The 16,983-nt window shown below is 41.8% G+C and overlaps 1 protein-coding gene across 1 annotated transcript in view; it reads left to right on the top strand.

Annotated features, from left to right (window-relative positions):
* MMRN1 (multimerin 1) overlaps window positions 1–16,983 on the top strand; it is a 55,605-nt gene that overhangs the window by 16,761 nt on the left and 21,861 nt on the right. Inside the window, exons 2-5 of the mRNA XM_065405236.1 lie at window positions 1,866–1,985; window positions 5,057–5,163; window positions 12,867–12,965; window positions 16,754–16,927. Coding sequence (XP_065261308.1) covers window positions 1,866–1,985; window positions 5,057–5,163; window positions 12,867–12,965; window positions 16,754–16,927 — 500 coding nt within the window. The remainder of the gene's footprint in view (window positions 1–1,865; window positions 1,986–5,056; window positions 5,164–12,866; window positions 12,966–16,753; window positions 16,928–16,983) is intronic.

The raw sequence follows: 16,983 nt of genomic DNA, 5'->3' as shown, positions 1-16,983 counted from the left end.
ATAGGTGGGGCACATAAAATTATAAGCCACGTACCAAATTCAGCTGGAGCATAAACAACTGGCTTCAATAGGAGCTCCACCTCTGTATACCATGGCTCACTTTGGTCCAGTCTTGTATTCCATATCTATAAAAAGGAGATAATACTCACTCCACATCTATGATGGGAGACTTAGTCCTTATCTTTGACGCACGGTACAAAGGTGGAACTATCTCTGATCTCATTGTTATCCATGCAGAATCCTCACCTGAGCTATACCGGGTGCAAGGGTTGGGGTTCAGATGCTGGAGGGGTGCATGCTGAGGATTGACATTCTAAATGGGTGTAACCTGCAACACATTAGCATGTGTTGCCAACCACACCATATGCACAGGAGGGCAAGAGCATGGCCACGTCCATGCACAAAAGGCTGTGTTCCCTTAGGATTATAGAGCACCAGCAGGTGCTATAGCCAGAACTTATTCCTTCTACTCAATAGCAAGAGACTGCTAGGAGCATATCTTTTCCTACTGCTGCATAAGTGTCCTGGGGTGGAAGGGGCTACCTGTGCCTTTTTCTCCCCTTACCTAACTCACCTGCATAACACAGGATAGGGAGTTAGCAAACATGTCATTTTTATTCTGAATAACTATGATAATTTTTGAAGTTTCCTTGTTTCCTCACCCCATTGGTGGACTTTTATGTCCCATACGATCACGTGGTGGTTGTAAGTGATTTTATGATCTCTCCGCTATAACTATAGTGTTTGGTTCTCCATTTACTTACACCAGTTTTGCATGAGTGTAACTCCATACACGTCGAAAGAATTACTCCTGATTTACACCCTCTACATGAGAGAAGAATCTGATCTTTATGTTTACTGTTGGAGGCTGCATTTATGTTTTCCAAATATTTATTGATGCAGTTTGCAAATGGACACAAAAGAATGAAGCTACGAGTCCAGCCATAGGAAAGAATATAAACAGAGCCTCATACGACAGCACAGTGTTTTTACACCCCCAGTTAAAAAGACATGTTTTTCCTGATGTAAACCCCCAAGGAAACATACAATGAGTAAGAGAAACAAGATCAAAGAAACTACACAACAGCTCTTATATGGAGCACATTCTTCAATAATTATATAATATGGGCTGTGTGGGGGTGCCCCAGAATGTGATGTACATGAGTGCTGCTGAGTGTGGAGAGAGCAGTTTCTGTGGATGTAAAATCTCTGTAGTCCAGCAGTCACAAGTGCAGTTGGGCTCAGCGGCACCCACCATATGCTTGGTGCTCATAGTTCCTTTTCCTGTAAGGCTCTCAAAGCACTACACAAAGTGGGTAAATATTAGAACTGGTTAAAAATGTGGGGCGTGAAAACCTATCAATGAAATAGAAATACTAATAGAGGTGTGGATGCTGAAACTCTAGGACCCACTTCTGTGAATCCTAGAGAACAAGTTTCTATGGCCTCAAAGCTAGAAAATGCCTGCTGAAGTCTACTGTTAGTGTTATTTGTTTGTGTTCCTGTAGTACCTAAAGGCCTCAACTGATATTAGGATCCCTTTATACTAGATGCTCTACAAGCATTTAGTAAACAACAGTGCATGCCCTAAAATTTACAGAGGGGCACAAAGGAATTATTATCCCCATTTTACTGATGGGGAGTTGAGGCACCGAGGGATGAAATGAGTCACCCAAGATCACATGGAAATCTATGACAGAGCTTGGTGCTGTACCCAGATCTCCTGTATCCCAGTCCCCTCCTTAATCACAAGGCCATCCTTCCTCTTGAAGGATCATGTTCCCATCATATTTGGGGAAATGTTATTTGGATATTACAGTTTTGATTTAAAAATCAATTAAGCTGTTTCCTTCTTTCTTATACAGGAACTGGTGTGCTTATGTCCACACCAGACTCTCACCTACCATCGTAGTGGACAACATGGAAACCTTGACATCAGGCAAAGCGAAGCCATGTACCTGGACTACTGGAGCCTGTAGTGTGAGGTGCGTAATCCTTTGCAGAAATAGCATTTGCATGCACTTTAATTATGAACGAGCAGGTAACCTGCTATTACTTTGAATGAAAAATAGCAATTCAATCCATCCTGCTTATAGCCCTAAGCCAAATATGGTGGGACAAGCATCTTGTATGATTCTTTGATCATATCGATGTAACGTTCTGAAGCAAAACATAGTAGGTAACTCGGTGCAAATTGCTATTCAGCTACTGTACCAAGGACCAAATACTGGCCCTTTACCAGTCAGGGTAAACAGGTTTTGTGTCGAAGTTCTAAGAGGTCCCCTGGAGGAAAGGAATCCCTGCCAGGGAATGACTGACTGACTTGATGCAGACACTCTTCTACTAGAAGCAGCTGAGGCACTTGCAGTCCCTCAATGTGGCGCTCCCTCTGCCAGTACAGAGCCTTCTATAGATGACTGGAAGTAGGGCTGCTGTCTGATCCCCACCCCTCCCCCCCATGCCCTCCCAGGTTGTTTTGAAAAAAGGCACGTGAGAGCAGAGCTCTAAAGCACCTATGCGGTCAGAGCCTCCTACGCACAGCTTCCTTTCAAGCTCCCCACACCCACAGATTCCCCACAATCACGAGGCCTTCCCCACACAAATGGTGTGGGCAGCATGTGGTCTGAAGGCAGTGGGCCAGATTGAGCTGTAATATTGCCAGAAAACGGGTGTACATAGGGTTAGCAAAGCAGTTGGTATTTGGTGGATGTGCAAAACTTGTGTAACTTACACCTGTTCTGTAGGGATCAAATTCAAATCTGAAGTGAGCAATTATAACTCCTACGGAAGGCAACAGAAGTTTCACTGTCGTACCCAAGTGGGGGAGTTGATTATTTGTGTGGCATAAGGCAATTTGAGAACCATGATGATTGTGCTGTTATTGCACCTTTAAGGTCTGGAACATTCTATGAAAAAGAGAATTCAAAAAACCATCTCAGTCACACATGTTGCAACTGGAGTTGGCTGAAGACTGAGCCCTGGGTGTACTTTACTGATTAGAACCCACTCACTGTGCTAAACATATTCATATTGTGTATTCCAACTGATGTGGCTATAGTTGGATTGCCTCACTGGATTCTACAAACATTAGTTTTCAATAACCTGCTAGTAGAGCTTGGGCAGGGTTGGGGGGATGGGATGAAATATTTGCAAAAAAAAGTTTGCAAAACATTTGTCTTTTGTTTTATTGAAAATTTTCATAATTTGGTATTTTTTTTGACTAGCTTTATTTTCCAGTCCCTCTATTTGGACTGGACTTTTTCATGCATTGTCCACTTGGTGGTAGGATTGTGTACAGAGGACAGGATTCAAGTTTAGGTTAGGAGTAGATTGAAGTTTGGCACTGCTGTCCTTCATCTCGCCTTCAGCTCCTTCTTTCCTTGTCTGTGATAACCTCCATCCAAGACTAATTGCCTGTGCTAAAAAGTTTTATTTCCAGAGTCCATCTGAATTTGGCCTGGTGTGTGCTTTGGTGTTTTCCCTAGTACACTCCACTGCTACTTGAGGTGTGCCAAGGGAGAAATCTCCTAAGCGTGTCTGAGTTGTTCTAATCAGAAGGTAGGACTTATTGGCTCTCGGTCTGTGGCTCTGACCACTAGGCTATAGCATTCTCTTGTACTGTATAAACATCACGTGCTGGAGTCTGCCTGTGGTTTTGCTACTGCCTATCTATAGCATGTAAATTACTCTCCGCATTTTGGGAATGCTTTAAGTGGCTCCAGGGAAGGCCATAACATGTGTTACTAATATACTGTGCATGAGATGAATCTTGCAGTTGTAACATTGTCTCTTTTAAGGTTTTTTTTTTTATTAATTCAAAAATTTCAGGATGCAAAAATAATCTGACTTTGTAGGAAAATAAGCTCTTTAGGCTGGTTGTGTAAGTAAGTATTGCACACAGTCTTACTCTTCTAGTCAGAGCTCAGCCATGTGGGGGACAAAGGGAGAGCTTCTGGCAGCTGCAGAAAAGTAGATGATATAAGACTATCCGTTGTGAGATGGTGTTGAGATTAACTGTAGAGTAAAACAAAATAGTATTTTAGAGTTCACTGGGAGGATGTTTTCTGACACAAACCTGGTGGATTTAATCTCCAAGTTTGCCCTCTTCCAGCAGTCCTTTAGATTGGAATTGTGCTGCTATAAAAGGACTGAAGAATTCTGTGGCAGCTACCTTCAGAGCTCCTGAACTTTGTAACTTTAGCCCTCTCATTGGGGACAGTGTCTAGTAGCCAGTAGCATTTTTTATCACTGCTTGTGTTTGGGGTTTATATTTAGAATGTTAAAAGGGGCAGAGGAGATTTTTATATATATAAAACACACACTAACTTCCAGTCTAGACTGATTCTTGTATGAAATTAAGGGGGAAAGAAACAAGAAAGACCAAATGCCCAAGAGCAATTGTGGCATGTGTGTGCTGTCTCTCTGATGGGCCAAGCAACTCTAAGAACAAAATGGCTACTTTCTCTGCACTCAGGCAAAGTTCTTCATTATAAAGGTGCAGTACACTTCAAATGGAGGCAGCACAGTTACACAGCTATATCTGCCTTCATTTGACTTTCCGATTGGCTCTTGGGTTCTCTCTTCCCATCCTCCCTCAGTTCTTCACCAAGAGCCCTCTGAAGCTTCCGTCTCTTCCCCGTTCCACAAGGTTTTCCACCTTAAGTCAATTCCGTGAGGGACCAGAGCTCCTGAATGTTTAGGTGCCCAATCTAAAATACCATAAAGGGGGCTGATTTTTTTAAAGAAAGCACTGAGTTGACCATCATCTGAAAATCAGGCCCCTTTAAGATGTCTGAAGTTGGGCACCCAGAATCAGTAGTTAGTATTGAAAATATATGAAGGGTTTTTTGGTTTTGGTTTTTGTTGTTGGGATTTTTTAATTCCTTTCATTCCAAAGTAGTTGTAAAAAAATTCATAGGTGAAATGTGCAGTGTAATGTGCTGATTGCAGATTTATCTATCTATTTATTTATGATAGATCATATCATATTCAACATCATATTCAATCTTCTGAGACACTTGTAACATTTGATTTCCAATATCTTCTTGATCTCCAGATCCCAGACGATGATCCGCCAAGCCTACAGAATCAAACATAAAATTGTGACATCACTGGAGTGGAAGTGCTGTCCTGGGTACAGTGGAGAAAAGTGTCAACCCAAAGGTGTGTCAGAGTTGTATTGATATGAATCCAATTCAGTTTAAAGAAAGAAAAGGCAACCTGATTTAAGAGCAAAAGTCCCAGATGAAAATCAGTCTAGTTCAGATCTTTTCCTCACAGAATGAAATCCATTAAAATCAGAAAAGTGCAGATTGGGCCAAAAATATTGGCAACATTTATTTACTGTCCCTGCTTTCAGTTTTTACTGTTCATGCCACATTATTGAGAGGGAGAGAGAAATTACCTCCCCTACCTCTTCCCTAAATAAATAAAACTCATGAACTCTTGATTCTGATTCTATTGTGCAGCAACCTGGAATCTGTATTAAATGCTTCACTACTTCTGTCTGACCTTTTTGGGGGGCAGAGAGGGCGTACAGAATTGCAGTCTCGGGGATATTAAATCAAGGTCTTCCACTGAGTACCTACTGTAAAATTAATCGACCTATAGTAGGCTGACCCCTTTGCCTATTCAGATTCAGCCACTTGGAATATATTTCAGCCAGTAGATAAGATAATGTGCCCGAACCATTTTACCACTGAAGTCAATAGAAAAATTGTTACTGATTTCAATGGTAGCAGGATTGGACCTGCTGACTGACTTTTACAAAAAGCCACACCGGATATTATACCTGGCCTACGTATAACTGTGCCTTTTTAATACAAAGCATGTAGCGTTTACCATTGCCCTGGTGATCAAACATATGGCAATGTGCTGTCATTTAACATCTGTATAACTGCTACTACTTTGCTCCTGGCCTTAAACAAACTGCCCTTGAAAAATAAGATATGGCATTAGCATACATATTTTAAATGAATGAATATTACAAGAAAGGCTATTAGATGTGGTAGGGAATTCCATCAACAGTGGTAGAATAGAGGCTGTGATTAAAAATTAATGTAGAGGAATGTAGAGAAGCCACAGCCATCCCCACCTAGGAGAGGGAAATGTCGAAGAGCTCGGACCCCAGCAGTCAGGGAAGTCTCTCGTACAGTATTGAAAGCTAGTGAGCATTGGGTCAGGCTCTAATGTGGCGCGATCCGTCACCATGATTTATATCCAAAACTCCGTTTGACATTTCCAGGGTTGACTTTTTTAAAAAAATACAAAACATTGACAAAAACAGATTTAAAAAAATGAAAGCTTAAGAAGGAGGCAGAGTACAATCAAAGTAACTGGTCCAGCATCAAGGTAATATGGGAAACGAGGTTTATACCCCAATTCGTTATATATTAGTGTAGAAAAATAGAAAGGGGAGTTGTGTCGGGTTACAGATGGTGACCTAGAGTCAGAACTCCTGGCTTCTACTCCCAAATCTTCCACTAACTCGCTCTGTGACCTGGGAAAGTCACTTAACCACTCCACGTCTCAGTTTGCCCAGCTAGAAAAATGGGATGGGACATCTCACCAGGACATAGAGAAGCTTAATTAATGAATGCTTGTAAAGCACCTGAAGGGCTGGCCTTGGATTAAAAGTGTTATGTAAGAACAAAGTATTCCTCTTTTCTGTCTCCAGAATCCTACCCAACCACTCCAAAGCCACTGACACCCACCTCACAAGTAGGGCTTTCGGCAAGTGAATTTGCAGAGTGGTGAGCCAATGGCCGTGTCCCCGGGCCTCCCTTTCACACAGCTGCAGCGAGAACGACTATGTACACACAGTTCTGTCTCACACAGAGCTGAGTGGTCTATGTGGCCTCTCCTGACCTTGCCCTCTCTACACAGTAGAACTGTGGCTGCCTGATGCATTTATGGGAGTCCCGTGACTATGAGTGCATCATGGAAGATGTAGTCCAGTCACAGAGCCTGACCCATAAGGAAGAATGAACAAGGCCATAAGGTTTCAGAATTATAACGCTAATGAAGCAATGTAGCACCATAGGAAAGCGTCATTTCATGCTGAATTGACTTGAAATGAAATGTTTACGGTCAGTTCAAAACAAAATGTTTTGGTAGGGGAATATTGAATTTTTTTTTTTTAAATCAAGAATGCCAAAACAAAATGTTTCACCACGTCCAAATCAAAATGTTTGGTAACATTTTGTTCTGCAAAATAAATAAATAAAATAAAATGATCACCTTTTCGTCCCAATATTTGATGAAAACCAATGTTGAAATATTGGAATTTCCTCACAGGATAGGAGTTCTGGTTTTTGCTCAGCTCTGCTTACATACAGTGCAGTACGCACCACAAAACATTTCTGGAAAGGGAAAACTGCACCCTCATGAACGCAGGTCAGGTGGCATCCAAATGCAGTATTGCAATGAAAGGCAGTAAGTTGATTTTAAGTGCATGGATTAAATTCCGTCTCCCTTCCCCCCGATTTATTTCATCTGTGCTGGCTGCGGCTTAGAACACACAATATTCTCAGAATTGCTGAGAGAGTACAGTAACTATTGTTAACTCTAAATATGTCTGCAATAATACACTTTTTCCAGCAGATGGCTCTAAAATGTTCTGAACAGAAGCAAGCAATCCACAGCGTAGTGTAAAAGACACAAAGGGCAGCAATTCAAATTTAAGCACAGAACTGTCAGAAGGATTATAATAGGGATGGGGAGGATTTTTGTAATGAAACTCAGAAACTCCCCACAGTGATTCCCCTTTAGCTGCTCCTGCTACATCAAAAATATATTCAGAGAAAAAGATGATCTAATTTCCATATTTTAATACTTCCTGAAAATCATTTCATGCATATATGTATTTAAAAATACATGGGGCAATATATTACATATCTAGCCCAAGATTTGCAAAGATAGGAGTCTGATGTTGGGCTCCTGAATAGGTGACGTAATTCTTCAGAAGTGCTGAGTGCCCAACAGGTGCTGCTGGTTGCTCAGCACTTTTAAATAACGGGCAGTTGTTTTATTTATTATGCCTTCGAGTGGATTTAATAGGGTGACCAGATGTCCTGATTTTATAGGGACAGTCCTGATTTTTGGGGCTTTTTCTTATATAGGCACCTATCATCCCTCACCCCCTGACCTGATTTTTTACACTTGCTGTCTGGTCACCCTAGGGTTTAAGAACCTAACTTCAGTCTTGTATTTTTGAAAATCTTGGCCTAAATTTAACATTGTGGGTGAAACTTTTAAAAGGCAGCCTCAAATTCCATATGTGCAATTTCTTCATTTAGACCTCTACACTTCTTGTGCACAAAATTGATGGCCAGACTGGCTGAGAAATCTAGCCTTAGACTTGTGGCCAATTCTCCCAATTACATGGGAAGCAAAAGATCTGGGTAGAAAGCAAAAGTTTTTGCCATTTGGTGACTGTTTGCTGGCCTATGGGAAACAAATTTAATGATTTCAGTCCAGTGCTCACATTACAGCTGGCACTACTTTCATCCTTGTTAGGACATCCTTGTGTCCAATGAATAGATAAGCATAGGGATTCAACTACCATCTTATCTCTCCAGATGGTTCCTTCAGAACAGGACTGAGACGTGTTAGCGGGATGAGGTGAGACAAGTCATGTTGCTGCAGTGCTGACTGTTCTGGACCTTTTTTGTGGATAAAGGACCCAAATTTCTAAAGTTGTCCATCATGTACCTTTCCCATATGGGCAGGTTATTCCATAATTGGTCACTCAGAGGAAAGCACAAGAAAACCCAGAAGCAGTTTGTCCTGGCTACAGTAGAAGACAGGATACAGGACTAGAGGGGCCACTAGTCTGATGCAGTATGGCAATTCCCATGTTCCCGTTCTCGCAGGCATTAAATTAACTAGACAATTTAAAACATTAGTGAAATAAACATGAAAGGAGAAATATAATTCCTTGAAACTATAAACATGAATAGAAAGGACTATAAGGATCAGGAATGTGCAACCTGTCTGAAGCAGTGAATAAGCTGCTTGATTTGATGGGCGGGGGGGAGATGAAAGATAAGATTGCTTGAAAAATCTGGTGTCTTTAGCAGTAAGGGTGCTAGTGAATACATTTGGAAAGACAGAAAGATTGGTAAATGAAAGAATAAAAGGACGTCGATCAGCTGGTCCTTTATTACAGGCGAGTAACTGACTCCACCGTCATAGATGATATTATCACATTCCCACCTGATAAATACAATATAATGAATTGGGATGAATGTAAGAGTTTAACTGCTATCAACAACCATGGTCAGAAGACGATAACAGAAGCTCTTGAAATCGTAAACAGACCTTTCAATTTATTACCCAGCATGATTGCAGTTCCAATGGGTTCCATGGAACAGTCCAGGTGATAATTTGATGTCATGAGCACCTGTTCAGTAGTTAATTGATATTTCCCATATTCACTTACCCCATAATACAGCTCCTTGTATCTTCCTTAAATGTCATTGATTGATTACCATAAATATTGTTATGAGGCTGACGGAATGTAGGGAAATGTATATATTTACTTCATTCCATTCAGTTACCTTGGAGAGTCAGGTTAGGACCAAACTAGATTTTAGTTCTTTACCTAAAAATAGTCTCCCTAAACCTAGCCTTTTCTACTTGTACTGTATTTGGGGTCAGAAATCCTGTCAACCAAATTATCACTTGCTCCTGTCCATAACCTTCCAACTAGAGCCAAGTTCTTTATGAAATATTTTGCACACTTAGTAAATGTGTAGTGTCTATTTTGGCCACCCCTACTCAGTGTAAGTAGTACTTTATACTGCAAACCGTCCTATTGATTTCAATAATAAGATAGGCATAAGAGAGACAACATTGTCTAGTGGTTAGAGCAGTGGTCTGGGAGGGAGGAAACTTTGGTTCTATTCTTGACTCTGCCAGTGGCTCCCTGTTTGACACAGGCAAGACAATTACCTTTTCTGAGACTTTGTTTCCCATCCTGTAAAATGAGAATAATACAATTTGCCTACTTGTATAAAATGCTTTGAGATCCTCATGTAAAAAGTGCCACAAACGTGCATAAATGGATGGAGTTCCCACCCGGCTGCCAATATAGATAGTGGATGTTTTCCAAACTTACAACCTTTCTTGGATTTGCCTTTATTGTTAATTTAAATACCAATCAATACCAACTTCGGTCTAAGCTTCCTCCTCTGCATGGCTGTTTTGAGTTTTTCCTTGCAGAACCTCATTGTCCCTGCCACTAGTTCTCTTTACATTACAGACACACTCAAATACCTTAATATTCTAAGTTTGGAACGTATAGGACCCATCTGGTCTGGTTAGGGTGACCAGATAGCAAGTGTGAAAAATTGGGACAGAGGGTGGGGGGGTAATAGGAGCCTATATAAGAAAAAGCCCCAAATATCAGGACTGTCCCTATAAAATCGGGACATCTGGTCACCCTATGTCTGGTTGCCAAAGAGAGGCACCAGGATAGCTCTGAATCTCCATGAAGGTCCATACAGGACACCTTGTTATGAAGTGCAAAGTATGTATTGATTATTATACGAATAATGGGCAAGCTTCAAAAGGTTCAGACAATTCCTACAAAATTTGGATATTTGAATTTATCTGAACCTTTTCAGGTCTCCGTCTCTGCTCTTTTCCATCTTGCCTCTGCCTTTCTTCTCTCACTCCAAATAGATCCTTCCCCTGTCCTCACCTTCCCTTTAGCCTGACTCTTAACTCCTCCTCCCTGAGCCCAAGGAGTTTGAATGCTATTCTAGGGTGTAGAGATCTCTAGGCTAAATATTCCTTTGAATTCTGGCCAAATACTACCCTCATATATAGCAATCTCCATGTCTTGCCTGAGTTAGATGAGCCCCTGAATGAATTGGGCTAGATTCATCCCTAGTCAGTTTGGGTTCACCCCTGAGGAGATTAGAGAGCGTTTGCTTTGGCAAGCTGCATCAGGGGTTCTGGAGGGAGAGATGAGCTTTAAATGACAGTTGGGGTCATTAGGAATTGTACCAGCAAAGGTTGCCCAGTGTATGTGCTGAATCGGCACATTCCATGATCATTCTTCTCCACCCCAGTAGTGCTTCACACAGGGCCAGCTTTAGGACCTGCGGGGCCCGATTCCGCGGTCCGAAATGCCGCCGAAGACCCCAGAGTGGACCCCCCCGCTGCCGAAATGCCGCCGGAGCGGACCACCGCCAGGTGTGCCTAACGCGCAGGGCCCTCTTAGGCGCGGGGCCCGATTCCGGGGAATCGGCCTAAAGCCGGCGCTGGCTTCACACTTTGAATTTCCATTGGTGATAGGGCCCTCTGCCAGAGGGAGAGTTGCAGGTATCTTGCCCTGCTGTCTTCCTACTGTATTTTCCACTGCATGCATCTGATGAAGAGGGTTTTAGCCACGAAAGCTTATGCTCAAATACATTTGTTAGTCTCTAAGGTGCCACAAGGACTCCTCATTCTTTTTGCTGATACAGACTCACACGGCTACCACTCTGAAACCTGCTTCTCAGGTTTCTCTTACCTACCCCGTGGCCCTCACGAAGTCTCATAACACCTGAGATCTAAAGAAAGCAGCCAGCCCAACAGATATACTGATACAAAGAGAAGAAAAATGGGGGGAGGGAACCACTTATCTGAATCTTTTCTTAATCTTAAGAAAGTTTCTGTTTTAGTTTCCATTCACTTGAAGATTTGAGCTCCCCTACACATTTGAAAATCCTACCATAAATACTGCTTGTTCTAAGGAAACTAATATAACAGCAACTGTGTTTTAAATACATGATTACACAACTGTTTTCCTTCTTTTAGAAAATATCCTCTTTATATAGATAAGGAGTTGTTATTTTATTAAATATTGTGGTTGATTTATAGAAGAATGCCCTGCAATACTTTAATATCGCCATTCTCTTCACACAAAAAAGTTATTTCCATTTAGAGAGGAGCTGCAGCACATAAAAGCCTTCATCTCAAATCTCCCTCCTCTTGTCCTGCAGTTGAGGGAAAGTTCAAATCCAAACATGAATCTTTACTTTGCAGCTTAGGCAAATCTCTTATTTCTTTTGTAGCTTAACTCTTGGTAAAAGTGTATATAATTAGCTCTGTTATTCACTTATAAATTATAATAATGCCTGTCATTTATGTGGCACTTTTTATCTGCTGCTCTCAAAATACTTGTAGTGGTAAAGCACAGATAACCCCCAATCATATCTAGGGAAACTGAGGCACAGATAAACTATATGAAGGTCACCGGTCAAGTCAGATGTGAGTACCAAATCCCTATCACTAGACTATGCTGCTTTCAGTATTCAGTTAAGGTGACTTTCATTACCTTTCTGTACTTAGTTTGATGCTCACAAAATGTATTGTTTATACAGTTCTGTTTTTTTAATATGTTTGATTTTCAATAAGCAAAAAGCCATTCTCTATTCTTTGTTGGACACCAGCTGAAAATGTCTTTAGTTAGCCATCAGGCAAAGACATGAGATATTTTTATATATTAGTTTTGTTTTATATCTATCTTAAAGCCTCTACTCTAAATTTAATCCAGATTTCTAAATGTTCCTAATTATAGGGGAGGTTTAAACTTGTATTAGCACCAACTTCTACAAATCACAATAAATTGCAACATCAATGAGACATTTATAATCTTCTCTGGTCAGAATTAAATCCAGTCAGTGTCTTCACCAGTGGTCCACATGTGTTTACAGATGGGCTAAGCTGCTACTCAGGAATCACCACAGACAATTAGGTTTTGGAAGAGATAGAATGGAGAACTGAAGAGCACTACCAATATTGCTGAGTACTGGATAAAGTAGTCATGCTGAATGTTTTGCTTACCTCCTTTCTTCCCTCCCTCCCCCTTTTAGACCAACAACATCAATTGCTTATACATAGCAACCAAGCTGAGAGCAACACAGCTATCAATGAGGAAACACAGGGAAACCAGCAGGACCCCAATGACCCAGGTCAGTAGTAGTAATTACTGTCATCTCTAACACAATCATTGTCAACACTATTTATTAAAGCTACTACAAAAGACATTCCCAGCTGCCAAAAGCTCTGGGATGAAGCATCAGATTCTCTTGCAGACCTGTTCCACTGGTGGTGCTACTCTGAGAGGAGTGAGGGGAGGGAACTGAATCTGCTGGGTCAGTGTGTCTCAGAGCATGCAACTAAGAGAGTCAGTCTGCAAAATAAAAACAAAACCCACTGTGTTACTGGCCACAATGCCTCTATTAAAAATAGACATATCTAGTCCAGATCCACAGGCAGCATAGCTTAGCACTGCATCGCAGAAGAAAGGAGAGTTATGCTGATTTACGCCAGCTGAGGATTTAGCCCTCTCTGTTGCGTATGTTCTTATTGGACTGATGTGTTTATTCTAAACCAGTTCACTGCCAGAGTGCTCAACATTTGACGAGAGGAGTTTGGTGTAACTTGAATGTCATCTTCCCAAATGGGATCATAAGCAAGCTATACAATAATACTTTACAGCTCTGTTCTGAATAGAGTGTGATATGACCCCAGCTTATGTTGCTAATCATAATTGTCTCTCTGTTACTCTGTTCCTCCCTTCTCTTAGTTGCAACCACCTGTTGTCTATCATTTCATAGTTAGATTGTGAGGACTTTGGGGCAAGGATTGGCTCTTTGTTATGCACATGTAGGCAGAGCCTAGCCAAGTCAGACCCCAACCAGTAACATGAGTAATTTTATACAATCAGTAAGCTAAAGTCAGAGAGGATCTAATATTGATAAAGCTAGATACCGTAAGAAAGGCCCCCTCACATATTGTATTCTCTTACAGTGTTGAATGCATATGCTTTGGTCATGCTCACTTCCCTTTTGTATTCATTTTCCACTACTATTTTATGTTGGAGTTTTATTAGCGTAAATGTTCCAGACAATGAATTCCATTGTAGCCTGTGGTGACAAAGTCAGGCTGGGCAGCTGCAAGAATGTGAGGGAAGGCAGATATGTTAACCCTGGCCTAGAATGATAAAGGCCCTTTTTCCTATAAACTGAGAAGGGTTACTTCAGGTCAATTAGGGACACCTGAGCCCAATTAGGCTGTTGGAGACCTTTAAACGCCCCCTCCGCTGGCTAGCAAGGGGAAGGAGAGATGAGCTGCTGCAGGGCTAGTGGCAGGCTTCTCTAAGGTGAGCAGCTGCAATCCTCCCTACAGCGGGAACTCCCAAAGTTGAGTGCCTGTTTAGGAGAAGGATTGACACCTTGGGGCCCACAGCAGGACAACAACCCCTCAGGAAAGGGGGTGGGGACAAAGGTGTTCCCTTTTTGTTCTGTTTTTGTAAAATGATTTCTTTTTGTTTGCTGGAGGAACCCTCCTTGGGCCTTTCCTGATCGGGCAAATGAATGCACACCACTTCTTCTCTATTTTATTTCACTCCTAAATTCTTACAGTGCAAGTCTACTCTGAAAAGTGACTCTATACAGATAGCATTTGACCAGTAAAAAGATGTCTCCTCTGGCTGCCAGCCCTGCAAACACATCCTGGGACAAGACACTCAAATCTTCCTGCCTCTTGCTTCATTACCAGTTACACTGATTCTGCGTGCCAAATTCTGTTCTCACTTATACCTGCTCAACCCCATTTTCTGCAGACCATTGCCATTGCTTATCCAATTCTGCTGTCTACAATGGGCAGCGAAGGGGAGGATCAACAAACATAACTGAGGAGAGAATCTGCAGATGTAATATAGTTAACAGTTCTCTCAATTATGCATGAGCCAAAATTGAATTCAACTTGCCTTCCCATTGCTGAAATGTAAGCAGGAGTGAAAAGTAGTCAAACACTCTTATTAATGTCAGTAAGGCCAGTAGCTGATAAAAGACACATCTACACTGCAACCAGGGTGTAATTGCAGCACACAGACATACCCAAGCTATCTAGTTAGCTCAGGTAGTAATAGCAGTACAGGCTTCAGAGCAGGCTAGTCACCTGAGTAAACCCAGGGCCTGTGCGGGCTTGTAGGGCCTGTACTTAAACCCATACTTGTGCAGCCTCATGTCCATGCATACTGTAGACATACCCTTGACAAGAATATCCTAAGATTACCCACAGGAAGAACTGTTAAATAAGAACGTGCCAGTGTTAAATAGTCACTTTTCAGCGTAGACCCACACTTTAAAATAGATGGTGTAAATGCCAAGTCTGCTAACTAGAATTTTGAAGAATCGTCGTCCCATTACACTACCGCACAGTTGAAAGAAAATTCCCCTTTGCAGGCTACTTCCTTTGTGTGGTCTTTATACTTCCACCCTTCCACAATATTTGTGACTATGGCCATTTGCTGCCACGGAAAAAGACACTGAGGCCATAATGAGAAATGACACAAGATCAATACTAATACTATGGATCTCCACTAATAAATATTTGTATGGATCCATTGCAAGGTGGTTTATTAAGCCAAAATATGGTTTGGTCCATATGGGGTAGTGAAAACATATCTATATTTATCTATCTATATCGGGGTGGCCAACCTGAGCCTGAGAAGGAGCCAGAATTTACCAATGTACATTGCCAAAGAGCCACAGTAATATGTCAGCAGCCCCCCATCAGCTCTCCCCACTTCCCCCCTCTGCTTCCAGCGCCTCCCCCTTCCTCCCTGCACCTCCTGATCAGCTGTTTCAGGGCGTGCAGGAGGCTCGGAGGGCGAGAGGGAGGAGTGAGGGCATGGCAGGCTCAGGGGCGAGGGCGAGAAGGGGTGGAGTGGGGGCAGGGCCTGTGGCAGAGCCAGGGGTTGAGCAGTGAGCATCCCCGGCACATTGGAAAGTTGGTGCCTGTAGCTCCAGCCCCGGAGGCGGTGCCTATACAAGGAGCCGCATGTGGCTCCAGAGCCACAGGTTGGCCACTCCTGATCTATATATTTAACGTAGTCATTTAGGTGGGATTTTCAAAGGAGTCTAAGGGCGTTGGGCACAGCAACTCCCTCATATTTTGAGTGCTTAACTCTCTCAGGCTCTTGAAAATCCCAATCTTAAAACTCACTCCTGCAAGATGTTCAATGCAGGCATATGCGTGGAGCCCCAATAATGCAGGATCAGTTCCTTACTTCTCTACTGGCTAATTTAAAAGCTGGGAACCAGACATCCACTAATCTCAATAGACCACAACCACAAGGAGGGACAATTTGGATTGATATTTTAATAACTGAACTTCCCAGACTGGGCAATTTACTCTTTTTCGAATGATAGTGTCAGAACTATAATGGTTCTAGCCTGTATTTTTTTTTTCTGGTGTTCATTCTTGTAGGATCTGGCTGCCCTGTTTAGAGGGTCCTTCTTTTGATCCTATCACTCATAAATGGATATATCTTCTTTAGACTGAAGCATTGAAACTACATGTGTTCATTGATTTGTAAATGATAAGTGAAAATAAATATCTTGGTGATGCTATTAAGGGACAAAGAATTAATGAGAGAGTGGTAACTGAATCCTCCACCGGGTAGTAGGTGGGAGAAGACTGGGATTATGCTGATTAAGATTAAAGAGCTCTTCTAGAATTATAAATACTTGATAATGGATATGGGATGCTTCAGTAATTAGTTACTGCTGTGCTGCTGAATGTCACTAATATGTGATATATGACAAAAATTAAGACAACTCACTCACGAATTGTAACTCAGAAACTTTGCATTCTACTTTCAGCTAATGTTTCTAAAAAAAAAAAAATCTACTTCCTCTTTCCCCTGTGATTTAATAAAGCTTCTTCTTTGCTCTATTCTTCCACCAAGCAGTTACACAAAAAATGAATGAGCAGATTAGCAGCCAGGAGATGAAACTGACTTTTCTACAGAAGAAGGTTGACAACATTTCTGCTACCATGAGTGATGTGAGCAAGACACTCTCCTCTCTGGAAGGCAAAATCAATGAAGATAAGGGCAGAGAGTTCCAGTCTTTCCTAAAAGGTAAAAGAAAGAAAGAAATTAAGGCAATCACTCACCCCGTTAAAGGTGCCAGGAAA

This window comes from Emys orbicularis, chromosome 5 (assembly GCF_028017835.1).
Source record: "Emys orbicularis isolate rEmyOrb1 chromosome 5, rEmyOrb1.hap1, whole genome shotgun sequence".
In the NCBI taxonomy this organism is placed as follows: Eukaryota; Metazoa; Chordata; order Testudines; family Emydidae; genus Emys; species Emys orbicularis.
The sequence above is the reverse complement of the archived record's forward strand: the minus strand, read 5'-3'. Positions and strand labels throughout refer to the sequence as shown.